Genomic DNA, 16,965 nt, shown 5'->3' with positions numbered 1-16,965 from the left:
TACTTTTGAATTGTTGACATTTCTGTTTTTGAATTTTTAGTTTTTCATGCCTTACAATTTTGTTTTTTGCGATTGACTATGATCAATATGACACACAAATAAAAATTCTTAGTTAAACTGATCAAAATCCCTGGTTGGGGGCTGAATCCTTCTACAAGGCACTGTAGTGCTGAAGAAGCAGGGAGGCCACAGAAGGACTTGGACAGATTAGGAGAATGGGCAAGGAAGTGGCAGATGGAATACAGTGCTATAGTGTCGGGAAGTGTATGATCATGTGTGTTGGTAGTAAGAATAAAAGTATAGACTATTTTCCAAATATGGAGAAAATTCAAAAATCGGATGTGCAAAGGGACTTAGGAGTCCTTGTGCATTATTCCCTAAAGGTTAACTGTACTAATAGGTTGAGTCTGTGGTGTGGTCTATTGGGACCCTGAGGACTTGTGGAAACTGTGTGGTGGTTTCTTTCGAACTTATAGTCTTTTAACATCTTTGGACTATTTTTACTGTGCCCATGGTCTGTTTTTTTTTTAAATCAATTATGCTATTGTTTGCACTGTTGTAACTATATGTTGTAACTATGTGGTTTTGTGCAGGTCTTGTAGCTTTAATTTTTGGTCTTGTTTTGTCTGGTGGGTTTGGAGCTCCTTTCTGGGGAACGTGCTAAGACGGTAGCGCGATATTAATACACAGCAACCTCTCCAGACTCTAGATTGGGGATTGCCAAACGTTATGTGGATTTTCTGGCATAGACTGTTTTGTCATGTGCTTTTGTGATATCATTCTGGAGGAACATTGTCTCATTTTTTAACTGCATTGCATTTGTGGTTTCTAAATGACAATAAACTGAAACTGAAATCTGAAAAACTGATGAAGGCAAATGCAATGTTAGCATTTATTTTGCTAAGACTGGAGTATAAAGAGCAAGACGTAATTCTGAGGGTTTACAAGGCATTGGTTAGACTGCACAGGAGAATTATGAGCAGTTTTGGGCCTCTTATCTAAGGAAGGATGCAATGACATTGGAGAGGGTTCAGAGGAGGTTCATGAGAATAATTCCGGAAATGAAAGGGTTATTGTATGAGGGTTTGGTGGCTCTGAGTCTGTATTTGCTGGAATTTGGAAGAATGAGGGGGGGGAATCTCCTTGAAACCCATCAAGTGTTGAAAAGCCTAGATAGAGTGGGTGTGGAGAGGATGTTTCCTATAGTGGTAGAGTCTAGGACCAGAGGGCACAGCCTCAGAACAGAGGGAAGTCCATTCAGAATAGAGCTGAGGAGGAATTTCTTTAACCAGAGGGTGGCGAATCTGTGGTATTTGTTGCCAGGAGTGGTTGTGGCTGATAAGTTTATATTAGTCAGGGCATGAAAGGTTACATGGAGAAGGAAGGAGAGTGAGATTGAGAGGAAAACAAATCAGCCATGTTGAAGTAAGGAACAGACTTGATGAGCTAATTGACCTCCTTCTGCTTCTATGTCTTAAGGTCTTCTGGGACATTTAGGAGACTCTCAGATAGACTCATGGATGAAGGAGAAATGGAAGACTGTGGGAGGGAAGTGTTAAAGTGATCTTAAGTTAAAAGATAGGAACAATATCGTGGGCCATTATGAAATGTTCTATCTGGTATGTAAAAGTCATTCCGAGTGGATCTTAGCCACTGCTCCAACTTACTGGTCTGAATGAGGTCTGGAAACAAGGAACTATCTACGTGACCACTGTGGTCACCTCTGAAAGCCGGCATTGCCCGTGGGATTGTCAGCCATTGTGGGCTGTTTATGTCTGCTTCATTCAGTGCTATTCCCAGAGACATCTGCTTGCCCCAAACATGCGGAGGGAGGTCCGGGTGAAGGGTAAAGGCAGCTGGAATGGGGTTTGAAGAATGTGCCACCGACTACTCACTAGATGAATCACACTTGAAATAACCGTTTCCATAACCTATGCATATGCACCACAGCTTGAATCCGGTCTCAGACATGCGTTCCCACTCCTCGCCAACCGCGTACTTGGTTCTGGTGATGGTGTCATAGCAGTACTCCTGTGAAGGGGCAAGCCGATCTGGTTGGATGGGAGCTGTGGGGAGCAGATACAAAGAATGGCATCAATTAACCAGGACCAGCTCACCAACCGTGACTTGCCAAACCCAAACCCTTTCAGCGGCAACCCAGGACTCTTCTCACGCAGGAGCTGACGATTCTGTTGGTGGTCCAGCACGATCCATGTGCTGCCTCCTAGGTGGGCTGACAAAACCAAGGGACTCCACTGTGCTGAGACCCAGCCAGGGCAGTGGCTGTACATGCACGCAATGCCATTTGTGGGACTGCTGGATCTCAAAGCCAATGCTACCTCCCAGGTAGAATCCCACACCACAGAGCAGTTATTCCACTGCCTTGCAAGTCATACCCTGTCAAATGCCTCTACAACGACCCCCAAAGGCCACGACTGATTCTGTCCCCACTTCCCATTTCAGATCATTATTCCACACATCCCTGTATCTCTTCATCAGGAGGGGCAAACACCACCTACTCCCACGTGCCACAGTGTAGACAAATCAAAAGGGACTTTGTGATGACCTGGGGACAACCAGATAGCAACCACCTTGCTGCATGTTCGGTTGCCAAGGCAACAGGAGGGATTTTGGTGTACTTCTGAAATGTGAGTACTCCAGCAAAGTTAAAAAAATTCCTGTCTTCACTGCCAGAACGTGACATGGGGGCAAATGACCATTGAGCTTCTCAATCCCAACTTTATTCACGACTTCTGTTGTGACAGTCCTTCTGGTAGAGATCCAGGAGCATCAAAGCAGAATTCACAATGAGCGAAACGCCCCGCTTCACCCAGCCCATTTACCTTCAGGTCACTATTCAGAGGCCGAAAAGCGGCCAGGGTTGACAAAGCCCAACTTGCTGACCTCCCTTGTAACACAAAACATCTCGTGGCAAGGTAGACGGGCCATGCTTCTCTCGCACTGCAATTGCTAGCCTGGTCAGCTACAGAGCCTCTGGTGCTGATTATCTCTGAGATTCGGTGGGAGAATTAGCTGGGAGCTTGGTTTGGATTTACTGTTGCTGGAGAAGAATGGAAAGGCGGGGTACAGATGTTGTGCTGCAGAGTTTCAGTCCACGTGGAGAGATACCTCACTTCCAAAGGGTCCAGTGCTTCGTCCACACTACCTGTGGACCCTAGGGCTAGACCAGAGGACATCTTGTGTCGCTGGTCAAACACAACTTGAGAAATAAGATCCATGAAAAAGTTGGGGGTGGTTACTTCAATGCCCTACCTCTTCTGAGCTGAATGCAGCTTCATCAGGACTCGGGGGTGGGGACAGGGACAGGGGAAGATGTCTGACAGGAGGTGGCAGGAAGAGTTTCAGCAAGATAGGAGAGGGATGAGTACGGGCTAATCCTGATGGGAGGCAGACAACCCCGATGGAGACAGTTTGATTGGCTGGACTGCTCATGGAAGTGAGGAGATTTGCCACCACTGATGATGGTGATGACATAGAAAACGGTGCTGTCGAGGGGGAAGATGAAAAAGTTGGGTTGCTGCAAAAGCTTAATTCAGACTTACACTGATGTTCGGCGGTGATAGTTTCCTCCAATATTCTTTGTCTCCCGTCCCGATTCAGAGCTTCCACCACTACGTTGTACCGTTCCCCGTACTTCAGGTCGTGAAGCACAGCGTAGGATACGGTTCCTGGTACCCGCACCTGGAAGGCAGACATAATAGCTTTGTCACCATGTCAGGCCCGGCCTTGTCCTGTCGAGGATTGTTCAAAGGGGATACCCACCCTTTCTGGCTGCTTAAAGCTGCCCCGTTTATTCCCCTTTCCCAGTTCTGACAAAGCCCATTGCGTTACACTAATTGTGTTCCTCTCCCCAGATGCTGCCTGGCTTGATAGTGTTCTTTGCATTTTCACCCACTCTGGTTTTCCAGTAGTCGAGGACGTGCTCTTGCTTTTATTGGGCGGAGTGGTTTACTCCGACCTCTGACCAAGTGCGCCCGTTTCCTCAGAACCCACAGAATTAGTGTCTGGGTGGGACTGCCTGAAAATACAGTGGGCTACACAGGACCAGGGGCTTCTGGACAGGATATTTTGAATAGGGTCTTGCTTAAGATCCCTAGGACTGCATTGTGGAACAAAGCCAGCACGTCTACTCCCTGACACCGAGTTCAACCCCGAGCACTGGTACATTTGCCCGTTCGTCGGGTGCATGTGGGGAATCCACCCACTGACCCAATAATGTGCATGTAATATAGTGAAGTTAACGTTTAATCAGGAAGCCTGCTGTTACCTTAAGTAATAGCTTGTCACTCTCGGCAGGGTAACACGAGACCAGGTACTCAATGGCATCGGCAACCGGGTTCCAGGAGATGGTGTACGTATTCAAGACATCCCTTCCAGGTGGATGGCTGGTGGTGTGGTCTGGCTGCCTACCACTCTCCTCCACAATTCCTGCTTCGAGGTGTTGGGAGGGTACGGTGGGGGTGACTATGTAGTGTCCTGGCACCCTGTCATCCTCACTTTCCCTGTGGTCCACTGTGGTGTTGATTGGCTTGAAATAGATGGGCGGTCTCTGATGGCTGTCACGTTCGCTCGTCCCGGGGCCCGACGGGTAGGGCCAACCCGATCCTGAAACTGATACACCATGCCACCTGTCATGACTGGAATCTGTGGGCGGCCTTGACGAGTCAAGGGGCAAGCGATCACTCCAGGACGCAGGCTGCTGGGGCCTTTCAGGCGGCAGGGAAGTGGCAAGCTGCGGGAAGAGAGCTTCTGAAGCAAAAGAACGATGCAGGTTAGCAAGCAGCGACTGCTTTCGATGGCTGCGCGGAGCAGGGTTAACAAAAAACAAGCAAAGATGGTCCGCATGTATTGAACAAAGCATGCACTAGGGGGCAGCATGAGCTATCCAGCACCCACGATAAGGAGGCAGGGGACAGGCTGAGCTCGCGTGCAGATTGGCCAAAGTAAGCCTGCAGGCAAGGTGGCCGGCAGCGAAACGTAATCCAGCACCGGTACCATTTAGCGATTCGCAGAGTAAATGGGAAGAGTGTGCAAAAAAAATCTAGTCTTTGGGTGAAGGATTAGAGGACAGCTGTGGAGAATCTTTTTCACCCTGAAGATGACAGGGATTTGAAACTCACTGCTTGAAAGGGTGAGAGAAAGACAAGAACCCTCAAGCACACCCCACCAGCAGATCAGAGCAAGGGTAACTTTATCAGGCGGTCAGCAGCGAGCAGCCAGCGAAGACCACAGCCAGCTGTTATTGAAGGTTACTCCAGCACTGCCAGACCTGAACCAGAACAGCTACCTTCATGAAGGGCAGGGAAGACAGGAGTCAGGGGCAGTGGACACTGGGACTTGGGACAGATAGTTAGCACCCAAATATTTCATGATTGAAGAGTGTTAACAAAACCGACTTGTGTTCTTTAGCTGGCCTTGGGAGTATACCGAACCTGATTAAGGAAAAAAAGACTGAAAGGGTTGTCAGCACTTAAACTCGGTTGTAGATCTTAAAACGTGCAGGCATGCATACATACTGTGCTGGAACGACAGCAAGGCATTATTACATTCAACGAGTCCAAGAGGGAAATGTCACTGCCGGGACCAACAACTACTGGCCACCTCTGTGGGTCCCAGAGGAGAAGGGAGGCTTCTCGAACACAGGTGCCCCCTTCATTCTGATAGGCGAGGACTTCTTACGATTTTAAAGTGGTGTTGGGAAAGGAGATGCCGAGTCAGAATGGTGTGCACCCTGGAAGTGAAGCTGCCGTTCCGCACATTGCATACACGTATGTTAATGCACCTGCGCCAAAGACACACATTCTACAAACCCACACATGGACACCGTCACGTCTGCACCCCACACTGCTCTGACTTGCATTTTCCACACTGCAGCACCAGAACAGTTTGCCCCAACGGGTACCAGCAGCTTAAAATCTGTCTCGTCAACTAGCAGATCTTGCTGCCGAGGCATTCTTTTCTTCAAGGCAGCCGGAAACATGGATCGTTTAATTGGACCTTACCAAGAGCTGCCAAGAAGTTTTGCTGATTAAAGCCAGCAGTTTCTGAAGTCCAAGCATCTGGCTTTTGTTGCCATCCAAACTCGGGAGGTCATTATGCTCCATTTGTAAATTTGCCCTCAGGGGAATAAACTCCACAAATGACAGATCCTCGTTTTAGACTGTGAGAAGCTGCAATAAAACCTTGCCTTGCCGGAGTGAAGTCAAACTGTGCCGAAAGAGTGGCCCACATACAAGACAAAGAGGTGTGAGAACCGGTTTGCCCCACATTTTATTTGCTGTAAGAAACCCCTCACCTGTTCTCTTCCTCCCGGTCAGCAGCTCACTCTGTTCAGAGTTCTGAAGAGCTCGAATGTTGATAACGTACTCGGTTCCAGGCTTTAGGCCTAATGAGGGGGAGAAGATGCAATTTATATTGTTGGAACAGACTGCGCATCCCAGTTGCTTCCTGAAGATTAGGATGCTGCTGTGATCGTTAACCATTGGTGGAGTTCTGTACTTTGACCGTATATATGCAATTTGGAAGATGAGGTATTGCTAACTGGTTGTCCAGGATCAGGAAAAGTTAACGAGGGTTGTAAACTCAGCCAGCTCTAGTACGGGCACTAGCCCCACAGCATGAGGAAAGCTTCAAAAGGTGATGCCTTAAGAACACACCATGTCATTAAGGATTCCCACCTCCCAGGCCATGCCCTTTTTTGATTGCTACCATTAGAGAGGAGGTACAGGAGCCTGAGAATGCACACTCGGGAACGTTTCATGAACAGCCTTCCCCACTCTGCCATCTAATTTCTGAACGGTCCAGGAACATGACATCACTTTTTGAACTACTTATTTAGTTTTTATTAGCTGTAACTAGATTTGCGATTGGTCTGTGAACGATGGATTACGGGGAGAAGGCAGGAGACTGGGGCTGAAAAGGAATGGATTAGCTATGATGAAGCCAAGCAGACTTAATGGGCCAAATGGCCTAATTCTGCTCCTGTATCTTAGAAAACCTACAGCACAATACAGGCCTTTCGACCCACAATGTAGTGCCAAACATGTACTTACTTTAGGAATTATCTTGGGTTATCCATAGCCCTGTATTTTTCTAAGTTCCATGTACCTATCGAGCAGCCTCTTAAAAGACCCGATCGTATCTGCCTCCACCACTCTCTGAGTAAAAAGCTTACTCAACATCTCCTCTGAACCTATTTCTAAGCACCTTAAAACTGTGCCCTCTTGTGCTAGCCATTTCAGCCCTGGGAGAAAGCCTCTGACTATCCACACGATCAATGCCTCTGATCATCTTATACACCTCTCATCCTCCGTTGCTCCAAGACGAAAAAGCCGAGTTCACTCAACTTATTCTCATGAGGCATGCTCTCCAATCCAGGCAACATCCTTGTAAATCTCCTCTGCACCCTTTCTATACACCACATCCTGACCAGGGTCCTATATAGCTGCAACATCACCTCTCTGCTCTTAAACTCCATCTCATGGTTCATGAAGGCCAATACACAATACACCTTCTTGACCACACAGTCAACCTGCACAGCTGCTTTGAGCATCCTATGGACTCAGACCCCAAGATCCCTCTGATCCTCCACACTGCCAAGAGTCTTGCCATTAATACTATATTCTGCCATCATATTTGACCTACCAAAATGAACCACCTCACACTTATCTGGGTTGAACTCCATCTGCCACTTCTCAGTCCAGTTTTGCATCCTATCAATGTCCCGCTGTAACCTCTGATAGCCCTCCACACTATCCACAACACCTCCAACCTTTGTGTCATCAGCAAACTTACTAACCCATCTTCCTCATCTAGGTCATTTATAAAAATCACAAAGAGTAAGGGTCCCAGAACAGATCCCTGAGGCGCACCACTGGTCACTGACCTCCGTGCAGAATATGACCCGTCTACAACCATTCTTTGCCTTCTGTGGGCAAGCCAGTTCTGGATCCACAAAGCAATGTCTCCTTGGATCCCATGCCTCCTTACTTTCTTAATAAGCCTTGCATGGGGTAGCTTATCAAATGCCTTGCTGAAATCCATATACACTACATCTACTGCTCTTCCTTCATCAATGTGTTTAGTCACATCCTCAAAAAAATTCAATCAGGCTCGTAAGGCAGGACCTGCCTTTGACAAAGCCGTGCTGACTACTTCTAATCATTATGCCTCTCCAAATATTCCTCGTGAGTTCCTTCAGCAGCTCATTTTTACCGAAACGAAGATGGCTGTGAGCTGACTCAGTGATCTCATGTACTGCAAAGCTCCCTGCCTGCTATTGGGGCGCTTGTGGGTGATGCTTACCTGTGATCTCTGCCTCTTGTCTGTTGGGTCCCGGCTGAGGACGGAGCATCTTGGGATGGCCTCCAGTGGGGTGGTAGGTGATGAGATACCCCGTGATCTTTGAGCGGGGGCGCTGCCAGGTGAACATGATGGTGTTTTCCGTCACAGAGATGAACCGGAGATTGGAGGGAGAATCAACAACTGGGAAAGGTTGAAACATGGGAGAAACAGGTTACTTCACTTTCTTTGCTCGGAAATGAATGCCATCTCACCTCCCCCCCAATCTGGTAACCCCCCACAAAGTCCAGAATGGTAGCTCCTGCTCTAGGCAAGGCCTCCAAGCTGCAGCTCACCTATCCTGACATCCCAACACACTCAGCCTTGGCTTCAGAGATCGGGCACCGTCAGAATAAGGAGATGGTTGAATAGGTGGGTGCAGAGAAGATGCTCCACTGAACTCTCCTCTCTCCACAATGTGCCAGTCAAGTGCTGGAATAGCAAGTCAAGGACAGGCCCAGCCACTCTTCAGGGAGCGACAATGGCACACTGGCAGAGCAGATTCAGATTTGTTTACTTATCACATGTACTGAACATCAAAACAGTGAACTGCGGTACCAAGCAACACACCCTGGCGATGTGGTGGGGGCTGCCCACAAGCACTGCCACCATGATGTGCCCACCAAGCTCGGCAGAACGCAACGACCAATTAAACAACAGCAGCAAAAGGAGCCCCATTCCTCCCTCCATCCAACCCCACGACAGGACGTCCTCGACCTCCAGCAGATTTGTGAGTTTGCAGACTTTCTCAGCAGACTCGCAGAGACCTAGACTCTGGCCTGACCTCTAATTCAACCACATTTCTGTCTCCCCAGTCCTAACCTGACCCACATGAACCTAAAAATCTCTTCAAAAACCGTCTGAGCTGTGACCACAGCTTGGCACCATCTTGACTAGAAACAGACTGTGCTGGCCAATTCAGTTTTCAAGTGAGAGAATGAACAGGGGCTTGCCTTCAGAGAGGGCTAAAAGGAAACCTGAAAAGGTATTCAAAATTTCAAGGGGTCAGATAGAACAGGGAACATGGAGATTATTTTTTTTCTCAAATGTAGAGGGTTAAGAAATTTAGAGGGGATCAGAATATTTCTTTTGGAGAGGTGGAGGGGATCAGAATTTTTTTTTGGAGAAGTGGAGGTAGGTACTCTCACAATAGTTAAGGATTTTGATGAGCATTTGGATCATCAAGGGAGAGAAGGACCAAACAGTGTAGGTGGGTACTCATTGGTCAGCATTGAGCTGGTGCAGTTAAGGGCCTGTTCAACGCTACGACATGTCAAAGCAATCCAAATCACCCCCCAATCCTCCGTCGCCTGTGTGGGGGTGGGGGGGTCCTCACCCGTTCGAGCTGTGACTAAGGCAGGCGGACTGCGGGAGGTGCCGCTGAGGCTGTAGATGCTGATCTTGTACTCCGTGCCAGGGTTGAGGCCTGTGGAAGGAAAAAGGTCATCATCAGACTGAAGGGAAATGAAGTGCCGTCACAGGAGGAATAAAATGTGATGAGGAAGAGGCAGTTTAGCAGCGTGTACCTCAGCACAATCATGACACAGATAATTCAGAACTCCTTGAACAAATTAATTCTGAGGGACTGCCACACACCTATGCGGATCAGGGCCTTGGAAAGGATGAAATGGGTGTGCAGAGAGGTCATTAACTGCAGACTATAATCCTTTGAAGAGGAGAGAACGCGAAGGACACAGTAACATATCGGCACAGCTAGTCGAGCTGCTGACTCACAGCACCAGAGACCCGGGGTCAGGCCTGACCTCTGGCGATATCTGTGTTCTCTGTGTGAACGCTCCAATGCCCACTCACATCCCAGAGGAATGCGGGTCGATGAACGAATAGGCTGCTGGTGTACTCCGTTATGCTGAGTGACTCCACTCATAATATTCAGTAATTGGGAGAACTCAGAACCAAGGGAACAAGCAAAACGCGGAGTTGATGTTTCAATCAGGGCTGCTTTCGATCAAATGCTCTCTTTGTGGACGCTGTGGTGGGCGGTAAAATGGAAGAAAAGGTACCAGAGTTACTCAACCCGCGGGCAGCAAATACCGCTGGCTTTACCTGTGATGGTGTAGGTGCGAATATCGGGTCTCAATATCTTCTGAATGGGGATCGTACCGCCAGTGGGCACAACATCGACCTGGAAGCCGGTGATCTGCTCCATCCTGGTGCGCCACTGCAGCGTGATGCTGGTCTCCGTCCTGCTGGAGACCTGGATCCGACGCGGCGGGCTGATATCTGGTAGAGGGGTGTAACACAGCTGTCAGGTGCATGGCATTACCGCACTGTGAGGCGGCCAGAGGGTCGGACAAGGACGCTAAGTAGGCAGTTGACAGGGATTGAGACCCTTGGCTTTGGGGAGTCCGGCTACCGATCACTGGGGGGGTGGGGGGGGGGGGGGAGATGATAAAAATCAGGGGCGGCAGAGCTTCAGGACACCCCCCCCCCCCCCCCGGTACTGAGGGAACAGCCAGGTCCAGGAGGCACGAGGGTGAGAGTTTCTGCATACAGTGAGAGAGGACAAAGGGCATGAAGGAGAGAACTCACCTTCCAGCGTCGCTTTGACGCCTTCCAAGGGCAGACTGGTCATGGAGTCCTTGACTGCATAAACGAAGATGTTGTACTTGGTCGCGACCTGGGTTTACAGAAATAAGATTGGATAGGAATTACGCAGAACATCACAAACAAAGCAGGCCCTTCACCCCATGATACTGTATAATCCTGTAACCTGCTCTAAGAGCAATAGAAACAGACCATTTGGCCCAAGAACTCAGTGCTGGCACTTGTGTCCCACAGGAGCCAGTAGATGGGTGTCAGCAGGGAGCCTCACCATGAGACCAGAGATGGTGGCACTGGTGTTATCGGGGCCAATGTTCAGCTGCTGGCTTGGGCCGGCCTTCTCCTTCGGTTTCACCACCACGCGATAAGCAGTCAGCTCGGCATGAGGGGCGTGCCAGCTTATGGTCAAGCTGGTCGGAGTCACCTGCACAAACTCCAGGTTGGTTGGCGGCGGAATGGCTGCAAGGAAGAAAGAAATTGGTGGTTATTCCACACCTCAACAACTTCATGAAACACAAGTGTTTTCGGGCCTATAAAAGACTTCTGACGTGCGCTCCCACATGTAGGGGGACAATGGGTCAACAACTTCTCTTGCCTGATCATTATCTCTGCACTGGCTTGAAAACTTGGCCTCTACATCCAAATGAGGGAATAAGCACGCCGATGTTCTATTGTCCGCACTCTTCAGAATCACAGCGGTGTAGGGTTTAGTGTAACGCCGTTTCAGCGCCAGCTGTAAGATTGGGGTTCGATTCCTGTGGCTGTCTGTAAGGAGTCTGTACATTCCTCCCGTGATCACGTGCGTTTCCTCTAATGGCTCTGGTTTCCTCCCATATGGGGCTAGTAGGGTTAGTGAGTTGTGGCCATGCTATTTTGGGTTGTCCAGTGCAATCCTCACTGATTTAATTTGATGCAAATACTACATTACACCGTATGTTTCGACGTGCATGTAACAAATGAAGCTAATTGTTCTCTTTCATGTTAAGACGTTAAGTCTGGTTCTCCGGTGATGAGCTTGCACCTTTAGCCTTTAACAGCATCACCACTGAGCTGCAGCAAGAACAACGGATGAACTTGTCTCTGTGACCTTTGACCTGCATCCTAGCAGTTAATTGCCAGAAGAGCTTCTGATGGAGCTGGCCTGGTTAGACCACCAGCCACTTTGGGCTGGGGCAAGGGAGGGGAAATCAGCTTGAGAACACACTTCCCTGTTTATCTTGGTCTCTGAACTAATAACCCAGAAAGTGAACTCAAACGTCGCCTAGCAAGCTCAGGAATTTTAAGTCTGTAAAAGAAGACGTACTGAAGCTGCGGGTCCGTTGCAGGAACTCAAGTAGGTTCACGCATGTTAGTTTTGGAGGAAAAATATACTTCCCAGTATGAATGAACCCAGGACGATCTGTGACTCATATTAACAAGGCTGAAATTTAGCTCCCTTTTTACAAAAGCCTAGAGCAGCAATTGAGCCAACCTATTCACTGCATTCAAAGGTAATGCCCCCTAAATTAATTTGCCACCTTTTAGTAGGCTAGAAGGGTGCACAAGTATAGAGAGAGAACATGTAATTGGAATAACCTCCTCACCCTCAGAATTAAGTACTGAGCAAACGAGTGGAGGCGAAATGTCCATTCCACTTCACTGTGCCTCTCGCAGACAGAGCTCATGACCAGTGCCGAGTCTCCCGATTAGAACAGGATTATTCCACCATCGAAAAATGGCAAGAGTTTGCATTTCACTTCTTTTTAAAGATTTGTTGCAGGTACCTCGAAACGTGGAATGAAGTGCGTGGTTTGCATCTAAATAAACGAGTGAGGACTGTGCCGGGAGCAGCCTTCGAGTGCCATCGTGCAACGTAGCATGGCTACGACTCCCCGGCCCCAGCTGCACATTACCTCTATTTCACAACTGATACTGTGATAGTGTTATGTCCTTCACTACGCTACTGTGCTTGTTTCTACATAACACAGGCAAAGTGTGTGATGGATTAAACTAACTATCTCAAATCTGTCCACCATCTGCAGCCACGGGCTGTTCACAGATCATCAAGCCCCAGTTGCTTACCTGTAGTCTGTTTGCCCATGAAAGGAGAGCTCTCCTTGCCATCTAATACAGCATACACTTCCACTTGGTACTCCGTGCCCGGGCGCAGACCAGTCAGCTCAGCAGAAACGTCCCTGGAGCTGGGGCTGGGCCTGAGCTCCCGGGCTCCATCTTCGGGGCTAGAGTAGATGATCTTGTAGGCCGTGACCCTCCCCTTTGGCTTCTCCCATGCCAGCCGCATGGAATCTGCATCCACGTCCGAGAAGATCAGTTCTTTGGGCTGGCTGGTGTGCGCTGGCAAAAAACAAGGAGAAAGCAACAAAAGGAATTTTTAAGCATCTCTTCCTGACCGGCTGCCTCTGGTCTAAAAGGACATGGAACAGTTTGCATTGGGGCTGGACTGCAGCTTGAGAAAGAACACCAGTGGGAAGCTGGCATGTTTTGTCCTATTCAGTAGAAACCCCATCCGAGCCTTTTAGAAACCGCCCCCAAATCTTTCCCCTGAATCCTCCCTGCAAATAGTTAGCACCATCTCCCTTCAGAATTTTCCTGGCCTATTATTGGGCCCAAAGCATCCAATAGGTCTCTCTCCCCCCTCATTGTCTCCCCACCTCACTCTCTTACCTCTCCATCATATCCCTCCACAATCCTCTCATCCATGTACCTTTCCAAACTTCCCCTAAATGTTGCAAATGAACCCACATCCAGTGGCAGTCATTCCATGCTCCCAGCACCTTGTTCCCCCTCAGATTTCTCATAAATATCCTTCCGAGTACCTACCTGTTACTGCTGTTTCGGTGAGGGGCAGACTCTCCCCGTGCTCTCCCAGAGCGTACACACTGACCAGGTACTCCACTGTTGGCGCCAAACCCTCGATGGTCAGTCGTTTCTGACCTGCAAGTAGATGACAATCGAAAAGTTACCTTTTCTCCTGAACCTCACCTCTCTCCCCTCCCAGACAACTCCATATTCATGCCAGTCCACATGTTCAGGTTCCGAGTTCCAGGACCAACACTCCCAAGCTGACTGCACCTTTGAAACGATGCCCCATAGCTCAGAATTGGCTCCATATTAGCTGTCATCTCTATCTAGCCATCTGTCAGCAATCACTGTACTCAAAATGGCCAACACAAAGTACACTGCAGATGCTGTGGTCAGTCCGGATGAAGCGTCTCGGCCCGAAACGTTGACTGCTCATTTCCGCAGATGCTGCCCGACCTGCTGAGTTCCTCCAGCTTGTTGTACATGTTGCTCAAAATGGCCGCCTTTTCCCCTTCTCCATTCTATTTCCTGTATTCCCTTTTAATTACTGCTTCCCATTTCCCATGCTCCTTTCAAACCTGCCAGGCTGCATTCCCACATTCCCTTCGAATTCACCCTCGCTTCCCTGGATAAATTATTAAATTACCATGTTAACACATTAAAAATGGGAGAATGAGTCATCAGGAAGTGGCAATGGTCCCCTTTCACTTTCCACTCAAGTGAGTTGGGGGAGGAGTGCACTTGAAAAATGGAAAGTTAAAATTGAAGGCCGCAAGCCATTCCCACCACATTGAACATTTCTGACTAAACCCCTCCATTCCCACGTGTTTGACCCCTACTGAGGTAACATCAGCCAGCTTACAACACAACACACTGACATAATCGTGAAGTTAACAGAGACGATGACAGTCATGGTAACAAACCCATCTCCCCTGGCCCCAGTCGAGCAAACACTGCAGTTCCTTTGACTGACCTGGGGGAACGGTTTTGGATATGATTGGGCCATGCCCATTCCTTGGCGTGCTGGTGACTCTATAACCCTTAACCGGTGCAACAGGAGGGGTCCAGCTGACGGTCAGGCTGCGGTCTTGCACATCGTCCACCTTCAGAGTAGTTGGCATGTCAATTTCTGCAGGAGGATAAAAGGCAGAGTCTCCAATAAAGAGCCAGTCGTCTTTAGTTCCTCTCGTGTCCCGGGAACAGGTTGGAGATAGTGGAGAGACAGCAATATAATGGGCTAGGGGTGGAAAAATGCTTTGCAGGGCTGTGACTGACAAATCTCCTCAGGCCTGGTGGGTGCTGTGAGCAATTTGTTCAAGACCTAATTGGAGAGAGTGAGTGGGGTGGGGAGAGAGTGAGTGGGGTGGGGAGAGAGAGAGTGGGGTGGGGAGAGAGAGAGCTGGGGGGGAGAGAGAGAGCTGGGGGGGAGAGAGAGAGCTGGGGGGGAGAGAGAGAGCTGGGGGGGAGAGAGAGAGCTGGGGGGGAGAGAGAGAGCTGGGGGGGAGAGAGAGAGCTGGGGGGGAGAGAGAGAGCTGGGGGGGAGAGAGAGAGCTGGGGGGGAGAGAGTGGGGTGGGGGGGAGAGATTTGGGGTAGGGAGGGCACAAGTATGTGTGTACAGGTGTAATAAAAAGCCTACTGCAGTGTCATGGGCATATTGAATCATGTCAGCAACATTCACAACGAAAACATTAATTGCACACAATTTGTACAGAAAAAACACAATTACAAGAACATGATACACATGGGAGTTCGCTCATACACACGGGTGTCTGTAAACCAGGAGTCTGGTGGACTGCATGGTCACAATCCCCATCCTACCTGTTCTTTCAGAGCCCACGATAGGTTTGCTGGATGCCGGACTGTCGCCACGGCCGGTGACGGCAGACACGGTGACGGTGTATTCAGTGTCTGGGCGAAGGTTGGTGATGGTGACTGATGAATCTGCTCCTGACACCGTAATCTCCCTACTGGGCCCTTCCCCTTCTGTGTGTTTTGGGGTGGGGGTGGGAGAGAATTAGAAGGGAAGAGGTGAACATGAAACAAGCATAATCCTTAAACCACATCACACGTAAAACTACCAGTGAGAAACGGTGTAAAACTTAATTTCATGTGTACATCGTCAGTGGCAGTAACAGATATCACAAGCACTTAAAGGGGGCACAATTTGAGGTTCTCTTTTGTTGAGATACAGAGCCAACACTCACACCAAAGTTGGGCTCCTTGCCTAACGCTCATTTCGTGCCTTCTCTTGTTAAAATAGTCAACAGACTGGAAGGTCCACATACCAAGCTTTTTCAACCACTTTAAGGAGGGCCGCCAGCATCCGATAGACAAGTTAAATGCTCATTCTATGAATGGCCTCAGCTTGTTTGTTTCTCCTAACGACCTCCAGCCACCACCCACACTCTCTAACCCTTAGGTGGAGCCATCGCACCACCCAAACAAGGCAGGAAGACATCCTCCCCTCCCCTCTCCTCAGTCACTTTGGACTCGAGCACTACTAAGCTTCAAATTCTAGGGTCAAAATTTAGGCCTTTTGTTAAATGGGATCATTTCAAAGTCCAGAGTTTAACCTGTTTGGTTCTAGTATTGGCCGTTCACTTTTTAAGAGTCAAAGAGCACTGAAACAGGCTCTTTGGATTATTTAGTCTGTGCCAAACTAGTCCCATCAACCTGCACCTGGTCCATAGCCTCCATACCCCTCCCATCCAAACTTCTCTCAATTGTTGAAATCAAACCATCATCTCCCATTTCTGCCAGCAACCTGTTCCACACTCACCACACACTGAGTGAAGAAGATCCCCCTCATGTTCCCTTAAATATTTCCACTTCTCATCGTTAACCCGTGAAGTCTAGTTCTAGTCACCCAACCGCAGTGGAAAACTCCAATTTGCATTTGGCTTCCATCTATAACTCTCATCATTTTGTATATCCTGTCAAATCTCCCCTCGTTCTCCTATGCTTCAGGCATAGTTAACCTTTCCCTATAACTCAGATCCTCAATTCCCAGCAACATATTTGTAAATTTTCTCCATCCTCTTTCAATATGATTGATGTCTTCTCTGTAAGGAGGTGACCATAACTGCACACGATACTCCAGATTGGGCCTCAGCAACATCTTGTACAACTTCAACATAACATCCCACCTCAAGTACTCAGTACTTTGATTTATGAACATAGAACATAGAAAACCTACAGCACAATAAAGGCTTTGCCAAACATGTACTTGCTTTAGAAAT

General features: G+C 48.7%; 1 protein-coding gene across 2 annotated transcripts in view; it reads right to left on the bottom strand.

The window, feature by feature from the left end:
* Positions 1-16,965, bottom strand: part of LOC132392859 (fibronectin-like) — a 96,060-nt gene that overhangs the window by 7,570 nt on the left and 71,525 nt on the right. For both annotated transcript variants that reach the window (XM_059967350.1, XM_059967351.1), the window contains 13 exons: positions 15,545-15,709; positions 14,699-14,854; positions 13,744-13,857; positions 12,985-13,257; positions 11,195-11,382; positions 10,912-10,999; positions 10,426-10,602; positions 9,698-9,787; positions 8,326-8,505; positions 6,317-6,406; positions 4,289-4,632; positions 3,564-3,702; positions 1,896-2,066 (listed from right to left, as the gene is read on the bottom strand). In XM_059967350.1, coding sequence (XP_059823333.1) covers positions 1,896-2,066; positions 3,564-3,702; positions 4,289-4,632; positions 6,317-6,406; positions 8,326-8,505; positions 9,698-9,787; positions 10,426-10,602; positions 10,912-10,999; positions 11,195-11,382; positions 12,985-13,257; positions 13,744-13,857; positions 14,699-14,854; positions 15,545-15,709 — 2,175 coding nt within the window. The remainder of the gene's footprint in view (positions 1-1,895; positions 2,067-3,563; positions 3,703-4,288; positions 4,633-6,316; positions 6,407-8,325; positions 8,506-9,697; positions 9,788-10,425; positions 10,603-10,911; positions 11,000-11,194; positions 11,383-12,984; positions 13,258-13,743; positions 13,858-14,698; positions 14,855-15,544; positions 15,710-16,965) is intronic.

This window comes from Hypanus sabinus, chromosome 4 (assembly GCF_030144855.1).
Source record: "Hypanus sabinus isolate sHypSab1 chromosome 4, sHypSab1.hap1, whole genome shotgun sequence".
Taxonomy (NCBI): domain Eukaryota; kingdom Metazoa; phylum Chordata; class Chondrichthyes; order Myliobatiformes; family Dasyatidae; genus Hypanus; species Hypanus sabinus.
The sequence above is the reverse complement of the archived record's forward strand: the minus strand, read 5'-3'. Positions and strand labels throughout refer to the sequence as shown.